The sequence below is a fragment of the Hyla sarda genome, chromosome 6, assembly GCF_029499605.1.
Source record: "Hyla sarda isolate aHylSar1 chromosome 6, aHylSar1.hap1, whole genome shotgun sequence".
Taxonomy (NCBI): domain Eukaryota; kingdom Metazoa; phylum Chordata; class Amphibia; order Anura; family Hylidae; genus Hyla; species Hyla sarda.
Window position 1 is genome coordinate 231,603,971 of NC_079194.1, and position 23,844 is coordinate 231,627,814.

The 23,844-nt window shown below is 41.4% G+C and overlaps 1 protein-coding gene across 1 annotated transcript in view; it reads left to right on the forward strand.

The window, feature by feature from the left end:
* LGR4 (leucine rich repeat containing G protein-coupled receptor 4) overlaps positions 1-23,844 on the forward strand; it is a 100,354-nt gene that overhangs the window by 64,800 nt on the left and 11,710 nt on the right. Inside the window, exons 3-8 of the mRNA XM_056526690.1 lie at positions 3,960-4,031; positions 6,007-6,078; positions 15,381-15,596; positions 16,228-16,299; positions 21,524-21,592; positions 21,791-21,862. Of these exons, the coding sequence (XP_056382665.1) occupies positions 3,960-4,031; positions 6,007-6,078; positions 15,381-15,596; positions 16,228-16,299; positions 21,524-21,592; positions 21,791-21,862 (573 nt within the window). The remainder of the gene's footprint in view (positions 1-3,959; positions 4,032-6,006; positions 6,079-15,380; positions 15,597-16,227; positions 16,300-21,523; positions 21,593-21,790; positions 21,863-23,844) is intronic.

The window sequence follows — 23,844 nt, forward strand, 5'->3', positions numbered from 1 at the left end:
GTTCTTCCAGCCATTGACACATTTCGCAGACCTGGACTGTCCGTAGCATTGTATGTCGAGTCTGGTTTCAAGTTACAATGGTCCTGAAAAGACCATTGTATGTTGAAACGATTGTATGTTGAGGCCATTGTAAGTTGAGGGATCACTGTATAAGCAATTCTACACAGTGAGCAAAATGAAGTTCATGAGGCCATTTTCATGTTAATGAATAACTGGCCCAGAATAGATGTGTGCCATAGACAGCCATAACCTAAAATCCACGACAGGTAAGGGGAAGAGCATTGACTATATCAGGACAACGGGTATATTAGTCAGCAAAAATGGGAAAGTCTAATGATCTGAGCTACATTGTCATGGGCCAAATAGTGATGACGGAATGAGAAAACGGTACGTCTTGTGGGGTGTTCCCAGTATATAGGGGCAGTACCTAACAAAAGTGACCCAAGACTGGACAACCGGTGAACAAATGACTGGGTTATGGAAGTACATGGGATCTGAAGACTAGGCCCATCGGGTCGGATCACTGCGAGGAATGTGGACTTGTAAGGCTGGGTTCACTCCACGTTTTTCAAATACGGTAACCGTATACGGTTTTCCGCAAAAAAAGTATACAACCATATCTGAAACCGTATGCATAGAGAATGCATTGTAAACCGTATTCCAAATGTTGTGTACGGTTGCATCCGTTTTGCCTTGGATACGGTTTTGCCGATTTTTCAACCGTAGGCAAAAAACGCTGTCGACCACGTTTTTGCCTCCGGTTGGAAAACCGTATGCGAACCGTATGTGGTTCTTTTAACATTGTTGTCTATGAGAACCATACACAGAATTTCAGAATACGGTTGCACACGGTTTTTCTAATCCGTTTTTGGAGTTGACACATGCGCAGATTGGAATTTCAATAGAACAATAATAACTTTATTAAATTGCTTGAAAAATAATTCCAACAAAATAGCAAAACCGTTGGCAAAAAATGATGCAAACGGATAGAACCGTACAGGGAAAAACCGTATACGTTTTAATTTGGAGTCATACGGTTGTATACGGTTTTTGCCATACGTTTTTTTAGCAAAGACGTGGTGTGAACCCAGCCTTAGAGTGCCTTGTTTGACTTTGTTAAAGTACCCGCACTGTGCGTGTGAGCATTGGACTACAGAACGACTGAAGATTCTGGCCCAGGTGCTTATAAGAGTTGACATCAGGAGGCACTATGGAAAGAAAAGCCGGTGCCCATATTTTAATCCGTCATATTGGTTCCCCATGCAGTGAGATTATTTGAAACATTCCACAAGTGTGTAAAAACCTGCTGCTGTGTGACAGTTTAGTTAAATAAATCTGCCATAGTGCCCTATTCAAGACAATCTATAGTTTTTATTTTATCTTTTATTTTTAAATATATGTTTTGAATTGCCATGCTTGGTTGACTACAGTATTTAAGATTTTCAGGGGGTACCCTGGTGGAAAACTGACATCTGCTGACATCTCTGTCCATTTTAAGAACTGTCCAGAGTAGAAGAAAATCCCCATAGCAAACATATGCTGCTCTGGACAGTTCCTAAAATGGACAGAGATGTCAGCAGAGAGCACTGTGGTCATGTCCGCAGAGAGCTCAGTGTTCCAAACAAAAAATAATTTACTCTGTAGGATTTTTTAATAGAAGTAATTTACAAATCTGTTTAACTTTCTGCCACCGGTTGATTAAAAAAAAGTTTTTTTCCCACCGTAGTACCCCTTTAAAGAAAATGTATATCAACATGTTATGGCCAAAGATGCTAAAGAAGGTTTCTTAGAAGCATAAGTTTAGACTGTATACTCGTGGCCAACCATGTCATTAGAATTTCCCAATATGTACACTAGACACAGATACAAAACATGTTGTCCATGTAACACAACAATAGCAAAACCAAGATATTCACAGCACACTCTGATGATAGTTACCAGTTGTTGGGTCCACAAAAGTCCATTGTACCAGCATCCAAGCAGCTGGTGGGTTAGGTCTAGTAAACAATAATATTCCCCATAGCTGAAAGATAAAAGTAGTTTACTTGATCTATGCCACCAACCTCTTGGGTTAAGAAGTTCATTGGACCATCATCCATCAAGTTATTGAATTCAGCAATCTTTTTACTGTATGCTATACAGGAGTCAGAATTCGGATGTTTGCCATGCTTCTTATGCACTCCTTTCCATCTTCTAGTTTTGGAAACCGATGGAAACTTAGTCATGCATTGAGTCATGTATAATCCACGCCCTTTTTAACAAAGTCACACCCCTTGATTGCATGGTAATATAAAAAAGACTGGAGGATGGCACCTCAATTATTAAATTATAGGAAACATAGCCCCCCAAAAAAGAGAGATCTGTAGACGTTTCTGTAGATCAGCCACTCACATGTAGTGTGAGGAATAAGAGCATATCACTCCGGATTTAGAGGTATTTGGCATCAAGAAGTGCTGCCTAACCGCAATGTCCGAGGGAAACGGAAGCTTCCATTATGCAGTAGCAGAAAAAGACCCCTTCAAAAAGCTCTGCTGATTACAAAGGACGATCACATGTAGAGTGAACCAAATGATCTCTATTCTAGATAACAATTATGTTTCAGGGTTCACAGATCCCTTCATCAGGACCTTGTCAAGTTAAGTCAGAGAGACTGCCAAGATGTTATGCACATAAGTCTGTTTTACAGCTCTGTTTTAAAGGGGTTCTCCTGTAAATGATGGCCTATCCTCAGGATTAGGAAACCTTATCTGATCAAAGGGATGCTGTCACTTAGCCCCCTGCCAGTCAGCTGTTCAGCAGAACTGCGCTGCCCAGATGTACACAGTGAACAATGCTGGAAGCAACAGTTCCATACATTGTGTAGTGGCCATACTGCGTCAATGCAGCTCAGCGTCCATTCACCTTAATAGGAGCTAAGCTGCAATAAGCCAGCGCAGCCACTACATCATCTATGGAGCCAGCTTCCAGCCCTGTGCACTGTGTGTATGTCTTGGTGCCATGGTTCTAGCAAACTGGTGGCAGAGGTGCTCAGCGACGCCCCCCAGGCAAATGTAATTGATGAGCTATCCTGGGATTTTTTCGGTTTTTCTCAGAAGACCCCTCTTGTCTGGAATCACACTATGTTTTGAGCATATTTTCACTGGATCCGGAAAATCGGGCACTCCCATACCCCAGCCAGACGCGGCCTGCATCTTTCATTTGAATGAGCCGACCGGAGTCAGATAGTGACTTCGGTCAGCTCATTTTGCCCCATATCCAGTTTTCTGACCGTATACCACGGTTTTAGGTCCAATCACAAAACCGTCTCATTAAAATTAATGAGATGCTGACCGGCGCCGGATCCGGTGACCGTATGCTCAAAAGGTAGTGTGAACCCTAAACTTTTTTCTTCTCTGAAACACCACAGAGTAGTAAGTAGGCATAAATCTCCTGAAAGGCTTCCTTTACCATGCAGACAATGATTATTACCAGGGGTTTTGCAGCATCCAGATCCTCCTCCGAATCTGCATGTACATTTTGTGGCAAATTTGCGCATGATATAAAATAACACCATGTTTCTGTTCCCTTAATGGGAGAGCTGTGTCATTCAGGATTTTTGTATGGCAAATAATAATGAGACCCTTTTAGATGCAGCTGCTAAACTAGGTCAGGGTTTGTCTCATTATGACTGGGCACTGGCACGATAAGAAGAAAATGCTGGCCCAGTACCCGTCTGATGTACGAGCCGTCCTCACTGGGCACTCTCCAGGTCTCATTACTGTACAGTGTGTCTCCTATTGCCATTTATTGTTGTCATAGAACAAGTGAAATACTTTTTACCATCAATTATCCATGGCTTCAGAATCTTTATTTTTTTTTTCTCTCATGTAAACTCATTAGAATATTTTTAGTAAATTTTCACTTTATCTAATTTTTTTCCTTTCTCTCAGTCTCAATTATTATTACAATTTTTCTTCCAGGCGGCTGGCGGGCAATGACCTCTCTTTCATCCATCCCATGGCCTTGTCTGGCCTGAGAGAACTCAAAGTCCTGTAAGTAATTGTGCAGTTTTGTTAGTAATTACATGCCTGCCCTGCTCTGGAAGCACAGCAAGCCTTTCCCTTTAACCCTCATAGACCCAGGGGAAATTGGTTGTCCTCCAGTGACACTGCCACCCTCCCCCCCCTTTTTTTTTTTTTTTTTTTTTTTTACATATGATGTCTAATATTTGTAGTTTTGTGTTTACAAGTTTGCCGTGGTGGTATCAGCAGCGAAGTCCCGACTCGGCCGGCGATAGGCTGAGCGGCAGTGTGATGTTTTCAGCCCCAGCAGCAGTTGCTGGTGTAGTGAAGAATTGTGTATCTTGAAGCGTTCTCACACTGCCGCTCAGCCTATCGCCGGCCAAGTGGGGACTGTGCTGCGGCCGGTGATTGGCTGAGTGCAGTATGACTCGCCGCCAACCAGGAAGAGGATCGCGGCGGAGACCGGAGTGGGTTACCAGGGGAGCGAAGGAAGGTATGTACCTGTTTATTTTTTTACTGCTGGCAGTATTGATGATAATTTTCCTATTCTGGAGTTCTCCTTTAAGTAGTGCAAGGTACTGCAGAGTTGTCCCGTTCACTTGAACAGCTGAGGATAGACAATCCATATTCAAAGCCGGGATCACAATTTCAGTCTGTCAAATGCATAGGGCTTTTTATTTTATTTTTTTTTTTTTAAGTAGCTGTTGGTAGCTCCTATCCTCCACATTCACAAGGACACACAGTGTGGTTGGGTGTGCTTGTGTTTACAGAAGGGAGAGGGGAAAAAAAAGCTGTTGGACTTTTATGGTGGCAGTGTATGTCCCTGGCAAACAAAAACCTGAGGTGTTAAAATTAAACTTTGATACAGACCCATTTTGTTCAAACATTTTGCTACATTTCCCAGTTTTGGGTTGCTTACACAACTCCCCAAAACTGGGTGGGACTTAAAGGAGTACTGTTGTCAAAATTAACTTTCCACAGGTTAGGTAGCTGAACGGAACCCCGTCCCGCTTAGTCAGGAGCGCGCGTTGTCTACCTCCTAGATGCCACGCGCTCTATTTCTTTGAATGCTCCTGACTGAGTGGGATGGGGTCCCGATCAGATCATTGGTTTTGCCCCATGAACTATCCTCAGCATAGAGATTGGTGTATGATCACAAGGCATCTGACTGCATGGACCCCCTGTGAACTGGAGAATGGGCGGTAAATGGAGAGACATTTTCAGATCTGTTTATCGCAACTTCAGCTGGAGCTTCCAGAGTCCATTCTCAAAATTGGGGAGAGAGGGATGGAACGGTCTCTACTGTCGCAAACCCAGCAATAAGAAACTTAGCCCCTTAGTGTTCATTATACCATAACCCCTTTACCGAGGGGTCATGGTCTCTTACAGCCCCACACATTTATGATAATTTATGCCAGGAATTGACATAAATAGCTAAAACTGAAATCTAGTACAGCTTGTAACCGGCATAGATTTCAGTTCACAGGCACACAGACATATTCACAGGCACCAAACGTATTAAAGGGGTACCCCACTGCCCCAGCGTTCAGAACATTTTTTTCCAAATGCTGGGACAGTGGAGTACTCCTTTAAGCTGCATTTAATTCAGGTGCAGTTTTCCCTACAGGCTACATAGAAAATGCTGGTCTTAGTAAATTTCCCCTCAAGATTTTGTTTGCCAAGAAGGCTTATAGCTGTTCATTCTATTAATAAGCCTTGATAGAAGATGAGGTGTTATCACGGTTATGTTTACACAGTATTTTTGGTCCTTATTTGACCCCTAAACCATTGAAATTTGGACTACATGCCAAAAAATGGCTGAAAATGACAAAATACTGTGTGTGAACATAGCCTTATAAAGATTTATAGAAAGACATTGGAAGTTGACCCATTGCAAATTTCACACAATTTAGCATTCATGACTCTTGAGATCCCCCTTGAGTGGTTAATGCAGCAGTCCTCATCTGGCACACGCTAATTTATTTATTAAAATTTTTTTTTGTAGGACCCTTCAGAACAACCAGCTGAAGACTGTTCCTAGCGAGGCTTTAAGGGTTCTAGGATCTCTTCAGTCCCTGTAAGTGGCTTTATATTTTGGTGATATATATATATTTCGGTATTTAAAATTTTTTTTATTTTTTTTTGCTTTTATGCTGTTTTATGCTTTTATTAAGCTTTTATGCGCGGTTATATAAGCAAACAGTGGCAATATTCTGCCTATTTACTCCTATGGTAAAAAAAAAGGCATACATACTGCAAACTTGCTTTTTTTCAAGTTGTTTTGTATTATCACAGTGAAGGAGAAATTTAGATTTTTGGATATCTGGCATATGCTGCTTGTATGTGTTCAGCTTTTCAGCGGTATACACCAAATCTTCTGTAAAGCAATGTGAATAAGGCCTTAGAACTGTTTGTTTGTTCTGGTATATAACAGATTGATGATAATGATGTGCAAAGGAGATAACTCTAGGTCCATTTGATTAGATTTTTTTTTTTTTACATCAGGATCTGTGGAACAGATGGTGTTAAATCCACAGCTAAAATTATACTGAGAAGTCTAGACACCACCAATTACAAATTTGACATGGGTTACCCGTAAGGAAGCAGCTCCGCTCTGTGAGGATGCTTAATTTTACAGTACCCATTTTAACTATTGTGAATTAGACATCAGTCTCTTCTCTATGGAAACTGAGTGTTGTCCGGAGCGTTGGTTGTCTGTGTGGTAGCGCAAATAACACCATGTACAGCTGCAGAAGTCTGGATTTAGGTTGCCGTAGAATAAATAAATGTTATGACTGTCGTGGACTGGTGCCCTTTCCCATTTTAGAATGTACATTTGAAGTATGGAAGATGCTTGTGAGGTTTCCAGACCGACCAAACACTATAATTTAATCTATGCAAGGTTCTATTTTGGTATCTCCACGGTTATCATTGCTGTGTGTTTAGAATCCTCTACAGCCTTGGTCAGAAACTCTCTAAATGGCAGCTGTGGGTAGCAGCACATATTATATGGTGGTTTATGCTTTCAATACATAGTTCCCTTTATAAAAGTATGAGATGGGTCGAAAAGCACTCGAGCATGTTTGTGTAAAATATATATATACGCACACACACATAAAAAAAAATATATATATATATATATACACAAAACAGAGGAAACAAGTGGCACTGATACCTCAAACATACAGCTCCTTGAGATTTATCAGGAACGGCAGTGCAGGTAACCAGGCAAACCCAGGCGTGGCGGTGCTGGGACAATACGATGGTAGCAATAAATGGTAAGAACACTAAAGAAGCACCTTGACAGCTGGTCCGGAGGAACAGTCCGAGATGGGAGCTGAATGACCAGAGCTTATGCGGTGAGTGCAGGACACCTGTTTGTTTCTTTAGTGTTCTTACCATATATTTATATATTATTATTATTTTTTTTAATAAGAACTTGTATACATATAAGTTACATGGCTGAATCAGCTCAGATCACTAAATTGAGTTCTATAATTTACTGGGAAAAGATTTAGTATTTGCTCAGTTCCTCCTCTTCAAAAACATGCTGTCTGTCTGACAGGTTCCCTTTAAATTTTATTTACGTGACATTGATATAACATGCTCAATAATAGATGTTTTGAGTGTCGAAATTCAAGGACAATGTACATGGGAGTTGCACTATATGTGGGCGTGTGTTTATATACACACAAACATACATATGCACGCACACACACATATTTTTTTTAAATGTTAATAATGGAGTAAGATATCCTGACAAAAATATGAAAGAGTGCTATGTTGTTGTTTTCTTCTCCTAAGCAATTAACCAAACACCTTAACAACCCTTGTATCCTACAGGAACATGTGCTGTTGAAAGATGCTTTTGTTTAGCATGAGGCGCTGTTTTTATTTTAACGGAGGTGATATGTTTTCAAGTTGGTAGGTTTGGCACATTGGGTTGTGTTCCACCAGACCTACCAGGTTGTCTGATGTAAACCAAATCCTCCTAGAAGTCTTGATGTTTGCACAGCTACCGAGCCTCCTGCCAATCGTCAACCGTTGAATACACAATGGAAATTACTGAACTCTCGCTTTCTTTTAACTCTTCTTCTTGATTTTGGGGGATCAAAGTAAATAAAAAGTTTGAATTGGTGACTAAGTGCAGGCATTGGAAGCAATACTTATCTAATTTATTTGGAAAATATTGCATCTCTTTAGTCAATAAGCTGTCCAGGTTGTAGAACGAACACTAGTCTGCTTAATGGCTACTTATGACGGAGAGGAGTGCCATAATGAGTTTGTCGTCTGACCAGGAACTGTCCAGAGTAGGAGCAAATCCCTATCCTTCTCTGGACTGTTCCTGACATGGACAGAGGTGTCAGCAGAGAGCACTGTGGTCAGACAGAAAATAAACTCAAGTGGATCATACAGCAGCTGATAAGTACAGGAAGGATTAAGATTTTTTAATGTAAGTAATTTACAAATCTGTTTAAAATTCTGGCACCAGTTGATAAAAAAAAAAAAAAAAATATATATATATATAATTTTCCACTGGTGTACCCCTTTAATAGAGAGCATATCTGTAAGAGGACTATGCCAGGACCATCATATCCCAACCTATAGTTTTATGGAATAATTGTTAAATTGGTCCAAGCAACCATACATTTTGGGGACTTAATCCCTAATAGTGTTAGTGACAGAGTTGTTGGTCTTAATTGTCGTTGGACCATGGGTGTGTCCAACCCCATCACTTAAGCTTATCAACATTAGGCCACTTAGAGCATCTTGCTTGTCTTTAGTGAAGGCATTTTGTTGACTTTTGACGAGTTTATCCCACCGGAAAATCCTCCTTTTGATCTTCAGGGGAGGTTTATGAATCTGGAATAAAAAGACAAAGAGGGACAGGTATTTTCTCGTTGCTTTTTGACTGAGCCTGGGGCCTTTTGTATCCAAAGATATTTTAATGCACCTCTGTTTAAATACTCCTTCCTCTCGAGAAGGCAGAAATGATTCATCAATTCAGGATTATTTATTTGCATTAAGTAAGAGGTATGCAGGTGTCATTACGTAAGGGGAGTCAGCGCTCAGGTCACTGCTTTGCATCAACACTGTATTTTGAGAATATCTTTCTTGGCTTGTAAAAATAATTCTGACACGTTCATAAGCCTTCAAGCAACCTGTCAAAGTGACAGCAGGATTGATGGGGAGGGAATTAGCATTTCTGTATGGTATTCTCTTTATGGGGGCAAAGAATGCAAAGTTATCCTTTTATGCCTCTCTTGGTTATTTACGTTCAAAATATTGGTCTGTGAACGATTGGGGATATAGTTGGTTACAGTTTATCACCTGCCACCTTCTTTCAGTGTGTTCCTATAGCCTGTATATAAAGTGGATTCGGAAGCCTACTAATAGTTTTGCTCTATTTTTATTTTTTTTTAAATTGTCAGAATTTAGTGTTTATTCAGCTCAGATGGAACAAACAAGCAGCGTTCTCCTGTGTAGATCCCTCCAAAGAAAATGAAATGGTACATAGTAAAAAAAACACTCACCAAACGTGGTTATGCATCTGCGGGAACAACACACATAAAGGTAATATAAGGTGGATTATCTCAAGGCTCCCTCTCTGCTCAACCCACCAGGCGTATGTTAAAGGGGTATTCCGGCTTTATACATCTTATCCCCTATCCAAAGGGTGACTTCACGGCCATGCCCCCTAGTGACTCCACGCCCCTCCATACATGTCTATGGGAGGAGGCGTGACTGACGTCATGCCCCCTCCCATAGACATGAATGGAGGGGTATTGCCTGGCACAGAATGCCGGGGGCTGCATCGAGATCACCGGGTTCCCCAGCAGCGGGACCCCTGCGATCATACATCTTATCTCTTATCCTTTGGATAGGGGATAAGATGTATAAAGCCGGAATACCCGTTAAAGCAAACACAGTCTACTCCGACTGCTCGACAAGGAAATAAGCCAATATGGTTAAACTGTGTGGATTTATTAAAATGTGCAAACATGTTGAACGTTAAAAAAATCTACATGTTTTACCATCATATTTGATTCTGGCAGCACCCATTATTCCCTTGTCGAGGAGTTGGAGTCGATTGTGTTTGCTCACTCAGATAGAAGGGATAGATCCTTCTAGGAATATCCATGTTCTATAGTCAAGACATACACAAGCAACTCCAGAAAAGGGTGGCCCCAAGATGTGTGCTAAATATTTTTAGATAATGGTTGCTTAGAGGCAATATAGGGATGGCTTATCTTTAAAGTATACCCATCGGATCCAACAAAAAAGATTTTTTTTTTTTTATATATCACTCAGTACCAAATCCTGACCATGTACATCTAATTTTTATGTCTAGCACCTTTATTTATTTTATTACACTTTTAATTTAGCTCACTCTTCTGAATTCCTCTGAAAGGGAGGGGGCGTGGCCTCACTGTGCAGGTCTCCGCCCCCTCCCTCAGTATGCTGTCTGTTCACATCTCCCCTAGCATTAGAAAAACTACAACTCCCAGCTTGTCCTCACTGACAGTATCGGGACACAAGCTGACAGTGGGAGGATTTTTCCTCCAGCTGTGAGCCCTGCACTCACACCTGTCAATCAAGGAAGTATGTCCATGACATAGGTGATGACTCATGGACACAGCAGGACTAGTATGTGTCCACGCAGGCAGGGGGGTGGTTGTTTGGCTTTTTCAGTATGAAATACTGAAAAAAAAATTATGAAAGCAATTGCAAAACCTATTGGTTTTGCATGTTTTACAACATATCAAAAGTTTTTGTATCTGACAGTGCCCATTTAAGGTGTGCCATCACCAGAGGTTGCACCCTTTCCTATGGTGAAATTAAAGGGGGCACATTGCTGGTTTAGCACTGTCTGTTGTTGTTGTTTTTTTTCATTCCTGGCCCCCCTTGCTGGGAACTGTAGTTAGCGCAATTCGCATGAACAGGACTGAGCCAAAGTACGTGGCAGAATATTGCTAGCATATCCTATTGTGTGGGTCCCAGAAGGGAAGCCTTTCCCAATCATACTACTATGACTATGATAGCAACGTAACATTAAAATATGAAGTCTCTTTATGCTTAGTCGGGCAGTCTGTCACTTATGTGTGAATGTGTAGTAGTTTAGGAGAATTGTGATGCCTGTTCTATCAGGCTATTGTAGTCCGCCAGGGACTTATTGATGGCTTTCTCCAGATGCACAGTAAAAGGAAGAAAGCTGTCAATCAATGGCAAGGGAATCTACACCTCCTGAATACATCAGATTCCAGCCTCACAGTGCTCCAAAACTACTATGTTAGGCTGGGTTCACACCACGTTTTTGCAAACAGTTCCCGTATCAGGTTTTTGATAAACGGATTCTGGACTAAACTGTATTAAAACTTGTTCAAATTTTAATCCGTGTACGGTTTGAAAAATGATGTCAGGTTGCATCCGTTTTTTAAGGAAAAAAAGTATACGTTTTTAACTTTTCACTCCATTATGAATAAAGTTTCACTTGTTTGATTGAAATTCCAAGAAAAAAAACTGTGCAAAGTAAAAAACCGTATGGGGAAAACCGTATGGAACCGTATGCACATACAGTTCTCATTGACTCCCATGTTTAAAAATAAAAAGTATACGTTTTGATACAGTTTTTTTACCTGGACCAAAACGTGTGGTAGGCTACGATTTTGGGTAGGGGAAAAAAACTGACACAACCGTACAGGATGCAAAACAGGCACAACCGGGTGCATGTTTTGGCATACGGTTTTCAATGGAGAGTCAATGCATACGTTTTCAATACGGTTCCGTACGGTCCAGCGCTGCTCCCTTGTAAAATGAATTCCTTTTATTGATTCGTATGCACCGTAGGTACAAAACACAGGGTAGTCACAGGTGACGCGTTTCAGCCCAAAGGATAGTGGATAAGATGTCTAGGGGTGGAGTATTTTGGCTGAGTCTTATAATATTGGTCTCACCCCCTCGGCCAAGTTGAACAGGCATTTTACTGGTCAGAAGAGATGACTGTTGGCCAAATAATCCCATTCCTCTGGTGTATGCGGTCACCTTTCACCTCAGGAGCTTGTAAATAAAACACATGTATATAGTTTTTTTTTGCCAGAACACACAAATCATCTAGGTTTCACACTTCAGATAACATTGATGACAACTGTGCAACCGGAGGTAAAGCTTCAATTTACCTCAGACAAAGAGGAAAAACCAACATGTCTACAGCTGTTCCCCAGATTTCATATGTTCCCGGTGACAGGGCAGATAATGCGCGCAGTCATCGGCTTTTGTTTTTCTTTTTGAAAGGAACGAAATTGCAACTGTTGTCCGTTCCATCTTCATTTCTCAGCTGACAGTAAATCGGAAAGACGAAAGATTGGAGCTCTGTAAATGATCTCTGGGCGCTTTGTTTTGAGAAGCTTAATGCTTGGGCAGCACAGCCATTCATCACCAACCTGACAGGAGAGTGCAGGTGTTTTCTGTTTAACCAGGAGGAAGCCTGTCAATTTAAAGTGTAACCTAGGTTCTGCCACACGGGTATCCATGTTAACCCTTTGCATGCTCATGCACTTTGTTCTCAAGCGCAACTTCATCAATTCCCAGTTCAAAGTATCCCGTAACTGAGGATTAATTAAAACCTCCAGTGTAACGTGATAGCCTAGGTGGGGCGCTGGCTTAGAGCTTAGCCTTTTGTTATAAACTGTGCTGTGATCTCTACTGAATGACAATGATTTAGACTCTGCTCCATTGATGTTATTTAGGCTCCAAAACACACATAAACATCTTGTTGTGAAGCGGAGGGGAAGCGCCAGGGCAGGACGTTGTCTGATACATACATATGTTTAATGGAAGGTTCTTTGAAGTTAATAGGCAATAATGATGAATGTTCTGTTTATTGGTCTTTTTGCTACAAGTTAGACTAAGTGTGAGCGGTTCATTCACTGCAGAAAGTTTTGCGATTTTTTTTTTTCCAGCTATCTGTATACAACTTCCACCACAACCAGATGAATAGGGCTGGTTTTTAGTTGTAGAAGTTTGTGCAACAAAATACAAAACCATTGCTAAATACTGCACTTTTATGGCATTTTGGCACATCTGAATATACTGAGTGCTTTTTACTTTTTAGGTTGAGGTTACACACAGGTTTTTGTAGCCACATGCAACTTTTGCCCTCCTGTGGCGTGCACTAGTTTATTTAGGAAACTTGCTAAAAAAAAAAGCTGCCAAACAAAACTGATTAGCCTCAGACTTGAGGCTAGGATAACTCTAAACTGGCTAACCATGTTAGATTTAAGTCTGCGAAACCCAGAATGGGCTTACTAGCTAATTTGAACTGGCAAATATTTTCTACAAGGAAAACTTACAGGATTATCTTTTAACTATGCCCGATGTAATATATATATATTATAAAAAAAACTGTACTCCCCTCCCAGAGCACTCCATTCCGGTGTACTGCTCCCCCATTGCGTTCCTCTCGAGCTGCAGCATGATGCCTGGGCACAGGAAGCACTCGGGCCCAATGGGGGAGATTAATCAAAACCTGTGTAGAGGAAAAGTTGACCAATTGCCCATGTCAACCAATCAGATTGCTTCTTTCATTTAGATGCCTTTTCAAAAATGAAAGATGTGATCTGATTGGTTGCTTTGGGCAACTGGTCAACTTCTTCCTCTGCACAAGTTTAGCTAAATCGCCCTGAATGTGTTTTATAATACCTCTTAGTGATTTCCCACCTTGGCCAACAATTCGCTAAGTGAGTTTCAATAGATTCCAAGTAAATTTTCCTTATACTCGATGAAGGAAACAGTAGCTACTAATTTTCTTTAAATCACCACATGCTGAGAATTCAGAGCAATTTTAAATAAAATAAAAACTTGACTGCAGTGATTTGGAATAGATTTGTAAGCTATTTAATGCATTCCTATGGATGTTGATGTTGCAGCATTTTAATTTTAATTTATTTAAAGGGAGAGAAGTTTGTGTGTTGCCCATCCTAAAAGGATTGTCTGTTAGAGCACCTCTTTTAAATATCCTATTGGGGAATACTGAGTAAATAAAATGGGGTTCCTTGTTAGAGTTGTGAATAGCTACAAAGAACTTCTCTCGCTCTGTTGGACCCAGAACGTCTGTTTGTTGAATGGATGACCCATTGATCTAAGTGGGCTACATGTAATACTACTTATGTCCTGTTGTGGTGCTGCAGCGAAATCGAAGACTTTGGGGGAAAAAAAAAAGTCCCCCTCTGATCCCAGCTTAGCACAAGCACAAAAAAAATAACTATGATATATAATATATTAAAGCTACCGGCAGTCAGGTTCTGCTGTGAGGACTTGTTCTGAATGGATAAGCAGTAAACTTAAAGGGGTACTCCAGTGAAAAACTCCAGAGTAGGATAGGTTTGTTATGGGGATTTGCTCCTACTCTTGACAGTTAGAGACACAGAGGTGTCAGCAGAGAGCACTGTGGTCAGGCAGAAAAGAAATTCAAAAAGAAAAGAACTTCCTCTGTAGCATACAGCAGCTGTTAAGTACTGGAAGGATTTAGATTTTGAAATAGAAGTCATTTACAAATCTAGAGAAAGTAGGTAGATGCCAGCGATTAAGAAACTTCACCTTTATTGGAACCACGTAAAATCATCAACATGGAGAGACTTCAGTAAGACAAACGTTTAAAATTCCAGGAATCAGCGCCAAGCTTGGCGCTTGGCACTGATTCCTGGAATTTAGAACGTTTGTCTTACTGAAGTCTCTCCATGTTGATGTTTTTACGTGGTTCCAATAAAGGTGAAGTTTCTTAATCGCTGGCATCTACCTACTTTTTCTATATCCTTGGAGGATTACATTGCCGTGCGGTGGCCGGGTGAGCTGACTATTTTCTCTACTTTGCCTCGTTTACAAATCTGTTTAACGTTCTGGCACCAGTTGATTTAAAAAATAAAAAAAAATAGTTTATCACCGGAGTACCCCTTTTAAGCAGTGCCAATGGATGTGCATCTTTAATGTAATCTTAGGTCAGAATATTGAAACTGCAGTGCATGGTGACCAAGCACATTCACATGGCTGGAGAACAATACAGCGCCACTGTTGTAATAAGATGCAATCCTTACTTATTGTACCTGTTCTTATACCTGTATCCAAGATTAGAGCGGAGAATGTTAAATGGTTGATAGTTGTGTTATTGGATATGGGCCACTTCTTGACAGCAGAGCTTGTTGGTCACACATATTGTATTTATACCACTGCATTTTGTTTTGTGCTATTTACAGGGTCCGCGAAATTGAGATGTGTTGGTTGGTTTGCAGGATCCTTAGACACGCAGACAGATATAGCCAGTCACCATTGTATCTGTGTTATGGAGATGGCACTATTCTGAATAACTGAATGTCTCTCTTGCAGGCGACTAGACGCAAACCACATTGTCACTGTGCCAGATGACAGCTTTGAGGGTCTTGTGCAGCTCAGGCATCTATGGCTGGATGACAACAGCTTAACAGAGGTGCCCGTCCGTCCTCTCGGCAATCTCCCATCCCTCCAGGCCTTGACTCTGGCTCTGAACAAAATCGCTCACATACCAGATTATGCCTTCTCCAATCTCTCCAGCTTGGTTGTTTTGTAAGTAATTTTAGCTGCGTAATATAAAGAATGAATTACAAATCTTATCTAACCATATTTAAATCTAGAAATGTGTTGATGCATACCAAGTGGCTGCTCCTAAGTCAATGCTGCTGACTATAGTAGCCTGTATTGATGCTTATAGAGCAGCATGCATATCCCGAAATATATATACTGACTGCGAACTGGAAAGATCCCATTAGGAAGGGGAGAAATTGCTATACACCACATAATGAAAAAATACACCAATAAACTATATCCTTTAAACCACTGTCAGGTGGCCTGAAGGACATTGGTAACAGTGGCACCAGTCAAGGGTTGGGATACATTAGGAAGCAAGTCAAAAGTCACTTAAAGGGGTACACTGGCCTTAACATGTTATCCCCTATCAAAAGGATAGGGGATAAGATGTTAAATCGCTGGGGACCCCTGCGATCTCTCCTGCAGCACCCCTATTTTTCAGCTCCACAGATTTTAATATGGCTGATTAGTATGTGCAAGTGTTAAAATAATAATAGTGTGTGTGTGTGTGTGTGTGTGTGTGTGTGTGTGTGTGTGTACAGCTCTTTCACACTCTTTATTTTCAGTGTCTTTTTGTTTTATCCATTTAAATGTTTCTTATCTTTTTCAGACATCTTCACAACAATAAAATTAAAACCCTCTCCCCCCACTGCTTCGATGGACTGGACAGTCTGGAGGCGCTGTGAGTATCCACGCTGCTTAACCTGCCCCTCTGCAATATTGATCCATCACCTTTTTCTTTTCTGGTGGTGGGAAACCGATGCCATGAGGAGCGTGGCCACATATTGTGTCAGAACATACTTCTTTCATTATAGATCACTTACTTCAGGGTATGGTACTCCAGGGACGGGTTTCATCACCAGAGCCTTTACTTTAGCATTCCCTTTAAAGTATGAAAGGGAAGAAATGATTGGCTTCCTAGAAAGCCTTTCTTGGAATATGCACGGAAGGCCATAGACAGTGAGATGTTTCACCGTCAGTTTAGTTAATGAGGCGTCACATTCTTAGAATCCGATGTAGAAACATAATGAGAATTAAATTGACTTTAGTATTTATCCTCCTGTAATTCTCTGCTCTGTAAAATGTACCTGGCCACAACTGTAATTCTGTTCTCTGTAATCCAGATCTTCCTGGTTCCTGAATTACGAATCTCCCTTTCCTTACCGTCTCTTCTGCCTGTGTAATACATATGTTTGATGACAACTAGTAATGGCAGCTATTGCTTGTGTAGGGGATTAAGCAAAACAGATTGAACCAGAAAATGTCATATATGTTAATAAAGCATGCTAAAGGCTAGAAGTGTAGAGAAATAAAGCTGAACCCAGAATCGCTGCATTACAGTGACCTTGAAACAACTTGAAATTCTACTTGGAAATTCTGCTGCACTATTGCTTTCATTGAGATTCCACTGTACAGTACACACTCCACCATCAAAATCCTCCACCAATAGAATGGACATGTTCATAAATTTGGCGGAATACCAAAAAAATATCATTTTCGGCTATGATTCAGTTGGTGCCAGTAGTGTGGATAGACCCTATGGCTACATGATCTGTAAATATGTGGTATTGCAGCCCAATCCTATTCACTTCAATGGAGCCAAACATTATGGTGCTTTTTCTTGAAAACACACAAATTTCTATTCTTTCTATTCTTCTTGCAGCACGATTTGTGCTGTTGCCCTGCAGCTCTGGGGTCCTGGTTTGAATGAGACCAAGGACAACATGTGCACTGAGTTTGCCTGTTCTCCCCATGTGAATTTACCTGTATAGGTTCTTATTACAACTCTAAGTTTAGTAAATAAGAATGTAAGCTCTGTTGGCGAGAGAGGTTAAGGTAAAATACAGCATTGTGGAATACGTTGTTGCCATATAAGCTGCTGACCCCGCTATGTACCCATGACCAACGGTTCCAGTGTACCCCTTGCCTACCCCACCAACATGCCTGTTTCCCAGAACCGCAATTCCACTGTATCAGATGTGTTACAAGTCAAGCTGAAAGACATTTGTTCCTCTTGACTTGTTAAACATAAGCGTATCTATATTTATTTCCTTCCCCTTATCCTGTGCAGCTTCCATTACGGTTATCGCTTCACACGGAAGCTGGGCAGGTTGTATGAAAAATAGAGAACATTTATATCATCTAAAGGAAAAAAAAAGAAAAAAACACCTTTTGTTGTCAGTCCGTGTAACCGTATCAGTGCTGCTTCTAATTCAATACAGACAGACAGGCGCACAGAGGAAGAAGGTATGAAAGAGACAATGAAGAATAGGCTATGCCGAGGCCAAACCGGTCCAGGAGATAGGATCAGTAAACAGTGCGGTGCCAGTCACCGTCCTACCAGAGATTGCAGTGCAAATGGAGTTGACATAAGATTAGATTTCACTATTTCATGATAATAAGGGCTGGGTCTAGTTATAGGACTGCTAAATAGTGAGGCATCTTTTATATTTATTTTTATTCTGTATGAAATTGGCTCAGTTCCATACCTGAAAAATGCAAGCAAACAAGTGCAGTGGGATGTGTGTGTGTGTGTGTGTGTGTATATAGAGTACACTTTTACAAGGATTGTCCGTTATCCCCTGTTAGGGCATTAATGTAATAAAGATTAAAGATCCAGAACCTGGTGTAGAACTATGAAACTTTAAGACCCCATACATGTTAGATGTGTCTGTTAACCATGTACCTGCTTTAAGGAAGTCAGGGGGCCCAATACTCTTTAGATGGTTGGCTGACCATCTAAAGTGTATGGGGGCTCCTGAACCTCTTCCAACAGGTAATGTCAGGTGAAGAACGATCTGGCTTGTTGAATTTAATCGAGTAGATAAGCTGCTGCCAGTGACTTACTTGCTCTCTCTCCGTATTAGACACCATAAATGCTTGGCTGAGGGGGGGGGGGGGGGGGGGGTGTTATGGATCAAGAGAAAGCAGTTTGGCCAACAGCTACTTTATATGTATGGTTACCTTTTAAAAGGGCCTCGTCTGGATTTACCCTCTGAGCCATAGTGTATCAGCAGCTTCTGCTCCGGTGTAACATTTCCACGTAACGCTATTCTTCCTATACTAAACATACATAGTGGCAATCTGTAATGTTCCCCAACAATTAGATCTGATAGCTGGGCTTGTACTGATCAGTCTGAGCAGCTGGGAGGAGCACTCTTAGGGGCCCTCAGCTGCAAAGATGCACTAAGAAGGCTCTTGTGGACCCATTCTCTCATCACACAAAGTATCTTTTGGACCCCTATGCACCCTACTAACTCCACTTTAGCAGAGCATCTTATAGATGCCTTAAAACTGTGGTTCTCAAATTGTAGTGTGCTGGACATATTGATTAACAGCAGGACGGGCCGACCATCTTATGTTCTTCCTATCGAAAACACATCCACATACTCACTGTTCTTATATGTGAAACAGTAGATGATCATGAACTTAAGAGCACATTGCTGTCATTTAAGTAAGGGGTACTCTATTTAGGAGTGTTGAAAACATTGACCTAATACATACATGGCTGTCAGGAGTGTGGTTGGAAATAGCTCTGCGTATAGCTGAAGGGCACAACACAATGGCCCTGATTTACTATTGTAAACCTGACATGTTTTGTCTGGATGTGCGCAAGATTTTGTCACATTGCGCCAGAAATTCTGTCTGCGCCAGAATTTGCACCTGAATTGAATAAAACCCGACTAACTCTCCATTTTATTGAGAGAACCCGAAAAAGGGGCGTGGTCATCGGGGGGAAAGGGGGCATGTTTCCGACATTTTCACAAAAAAACTACATATTTACTAAGGTTTCCATAAAACTGTGGTGAATTTGAGCTGAGGAAAACCAGACAGATCAGAGCATGTGTTAAAAAAAAAAAAAAAAAGGGAAACCTTAGTAAATACTGTGGAAAAATATTGTAGGGAATTAAAACCCACAAAGAAAACTCCACTCCACTCTTAGTAAATCAGGCCCAATATGTTATCTGTGGTTTTCCATAGGACTGTATGAACTGGATGTGTCCTCATGCCACACAGAACAAACAGTTAAATTACAAGCACAGCTCTGCTACATCTGTATAAAAATAAGAACATGTACAGCTTTTTTACTTCTTGGTTTACCAATTTTTCACACATACTAAATGTTGCCACTCAGGGTCCTGCGTTGCCATCTCCGCCCGGCTTTATTTCCTTGCTTCACCATCCAGCGCGCATAGAACTGCCGGTCTGAACTGAGCTGACCCCTGGCCATTGTTTTGCTGGATCAGATATAAACTACTCACTGAAGGAAGTAATTAAAGATGGAAAGACAAATCCTGTGGTGTAACCAGGGGATAAGGATACCATCGATTGTATTTACACGCCAGCCGCTCCACTCTCTTGCAGGCGGATGTGTTTCAGTATAATGTGCCTTTTGTTTCTCTGTACAGTCACTGTGCAGTATGGAGACCCTTTGCCTTATATATTTAAGGCTTTGTTCACATCTGTTAAAAGCTTTCTGCCTGGACTTGACTTGGCTCTCCCAACCGGTACCGAAGATAAAACAAAAGACAGACAGCGCTCCATAGTGTGACATTGTTGTTGCACAAAGGGTTTGGAATAGATGGATATTGCTCTTACCCCAATGGGTTACACTCCCCCCAACAATGGATCAAGATGTAGAATATGAATAAGGCGTCAGCAGCCACTCCTCGTCTCGTCATAATGCAATGCGTTTCACAGCACAGCTGCTTCATCAGGCATCCCTGATGAAGCAGCTGTGCTGTGAAACGCGTTGCATTATGGGTGAATAAACATTTTATCCTGCTACCTGGTTGTTGAGCGCCCGTGTATCCTGTCTACACCTTGGAATTCTATCGTTATTTTTGCTCTACCTAAGATGGATGACTGTGACGTATAGTCATACAATTGTTGAAAGTAAAACAAAAAGACAGCAAAAGCGTAACAATGTGCCGTTACTCCGATATAAAATGGAAAAAGGTGATAGGTTCTGCTCACCTGATGGTGTTATACTAAGAGCATAACACCTATTGATGCATATCCCCCAATCTGTGGGAAGGTAACCGGGATGCAGCCAGGAGCTAGCCTGTCCGGGAGTAGTCTCGGAACGGTTGTACATGCAGGGATAAATCCACGAAGTGGACTGAAGAAATTTGCTCCAGTTGGCGCTTCACCATAATGTGGATAATGGATGCCGGATCAATGGAAAGGAGTCGGATCACAGGGTGAATAAAATATTTATTGGATACAGCGCTAGGATTACTCGTTTCAGGTCCTTCAGACTTACTTCCTGTGCTCAATATTAAGGTATTATTATATAATGGAAGAGAAAACAAGTTCAGCCAGCTCATCCCGCCTGGACAGAAGGAGCCCGGACTCCGGCGCTGGACAACCCCACGGAGAACAGAGAATGCAGGAGATGGAGTCCAGCTCAATTTGCTAGTAAAATCCAATTTATTGACAGACAAATGCAGGAACACAAGGGTTGCACGTTTCAAGCGCCAAAGTGCTCTTAATCATACCTTAGGAACATTGTGTTCCTGCATTTGTCTATCAATAAATTGGATTTTACTTGCAAATTGAGCTGGACTCCATCTCCTGCATTCTCCATTATTATATAATGCCTTAGTATGGCCTTTAATTTTTTTTGCATATAAAGGCCCTAGAGAGGTCTATAAGCGCTATATTAAAGAGCTGTTGAATTTGGAGGCTGTATAAAGGGATAGTTGTGAGCAATGCTTTTGACTTTAGTAGTAGTGTCTGTCAGAGGGAGTAGCACTATATACTACACTGTTCATGACAACATGGAATCAGTTTGCACATGTGAACACATCCTAATGTTAAAATGGAATATAATTGTTTCTTTCTGTAAAGGTATATTCTCCTTATACTACAGTATATTAATCAAACATTTCCTCTCATTTCAGTGACCTGAATTACAATAACCTTGAGGAGTTCCCTGATGTCATAAAGTCCCTGAATAACTTGAAGGAGCTGTAAGTATCTGACTGTAGGCTTTCATGACTAAACTGCCGCGTTGCAATAAAATCGTTTGACTGACAATTGTTTGGCCACTAACTCCAGTTTATTAGAGCGTCGTGTAAATGTCAGACGCTCTGGGAGACAGATGCCCTTTTGTGTTTGGAGTTTTTTAAAGGTTGGCTAACCATAAAATATTTTTTTCTTGTATTCAGAGGTTTCCACAGCAATTTCATTACTACAATTCCTGATGGAGCATTTGAGAAAAACCCTTTACTAAAAAGCATGTAAGTACCTGAGGTGCAGGCACCATGGATTACGTTCTGTATCACAGGTTTTCTAGCTTAACATTTCATAAGAAGGTTAAGTGACCAGGTCAAGAATGCTTGGATATGTGGTGTTGGTGACTGTATCACACATGAGGAGTTTAGATACCAAGTCCCTGTATATTACAATAACATATCTTTTTAGAATGTAGAAGATTTTTATCCCCTCTTTCTCTTTATTGAAGACAATCCTGATGATCCTTCCCTATTGCACTTCCATGGCTCCTGGATAAGCAGAATGTTGGATTTTCGGCCCTGCTAAAAGGGTCCTTATACTTTAGAGAGTAGCCCTACCTCTTTTTTCTCTTTTTGGCCTAGGTGGCAGGTGGAAATTCCTTTCTTAGGGTCTATTCACACGGCAGAATTTCCTCTCATCCACCCCAATTCCGCTTGTGTGGGATTTGTGCGGAATCCAAGCGGAAATTCTGTAGAAGTGTGAATGGGAGTGTGGACTCCCATAGAAGTTTATTGGGCTTTTATTTGAGGAGCAATTCCTCAATTGGACATTGAGGAAATTCTGCTGTGTGAATAGACCCTTAGGAGCATCAACAATCATTACGTGATTTTAGGGGAACTTGTGACCACCTTCGCGCTGCCTGAATCATGAGTCCTCAGGACGTTCTCTTGCAGCTTCTACCCACCCCACCAACCTTAAAGGGGTACTCCTCCTCTAGACATCTTATCCCCTATCGAAAGGATAGGGGATAAGATGTCAGATCATGGGGGTCCCACCGCTGGGGACCCCCGGGATCTCGGCTGCAGCACCCAGCTGCTGCGGCTTCCGGCAGCGCTGAAGGCTCTCATGACCATGACTCATGACTAACTCCTCACGACCAGGGTGACGGGAGATCGTGATGTCACGACTCCGCCCCCTTTTATGTCATGCCCCACCCCCTCAATACAAGTCTATGGGAGGGGGCGTGACGGCTGTCACGCCCCCTCCCATAGACTTGCATTGAGGGGCGTGACGACGCACGGGGGCGGAGTCGTGATGTCACGATCTCGCGTCACCGTGGTGAGGAGCCGAAGCCTCACGCGTTTCCGGAAGCCGCAACAGCTGGGTGCTGCAGCCGATATCCCAGGGGTCCCCAGCGGCGGGACCCCTGCGATCTGACATCTTATCCCCTATCCTTTAGATAGGGGATAAGATGTCTAGGGGCGGAGTACCCCTTTAATTCATTGCTCTTGTCCCGTTGGGAATAGGGAAAGATTGAACAATCAAGGCTGGTTGGGTGGCATGAGGAAGGTTCTAGGGACCACTTTGATGAACTATGGTTCAGACAGTATGAAAGTGGTGTCAGGTTCTGTTACATGTTTAAGATTTGTCAGCAAACTACCATTGTATATTCAGGCAAACCAAGTGTATTAGTGATTCAGATTAGACTTCTAAAGCTCGTTCACATGTCTAACTTAATGAAGATTTTGTCATGGACTCCTCACAATAAATAATACACATCTATTGCAGAAATGTAAGTTTTTCTACTACGGAAATACACTTTAATGCTTTTATTCCAGCATGGGAATGTAGCCTAAACGTGTATAGAAGGAGATGAAAATAGTATTCAGCCAAAGCCATTGTAGGAGTATGGCTAGCATGAAAAAGGGGTTGTCCTGGATGGCTGCTGTCGTTATTTTTTTTATTTTTTTTAAACAACTGTTTATTTTTGCTTTTTGTATTTCAACATATGTTACAAACATGAAATGGAGGAATGCAGTATAAAATAAAATAAGGGTTACAATATAAATTCTGTACAGGAACGGTATCATAGTTCCACAATTATAATATTTTGCAACACATGTGGTTAAATGTTCTTTCACGTGTTTGTTATGCTGCACCACACCTGTCCACATGTTGTGTTTTATTTCAGCTTAGTCTAATTCACTTTATTAGAGCTGATTTTCAGTACAATGCACAACCCATGGACAGATGTGGGGTCAGGTGA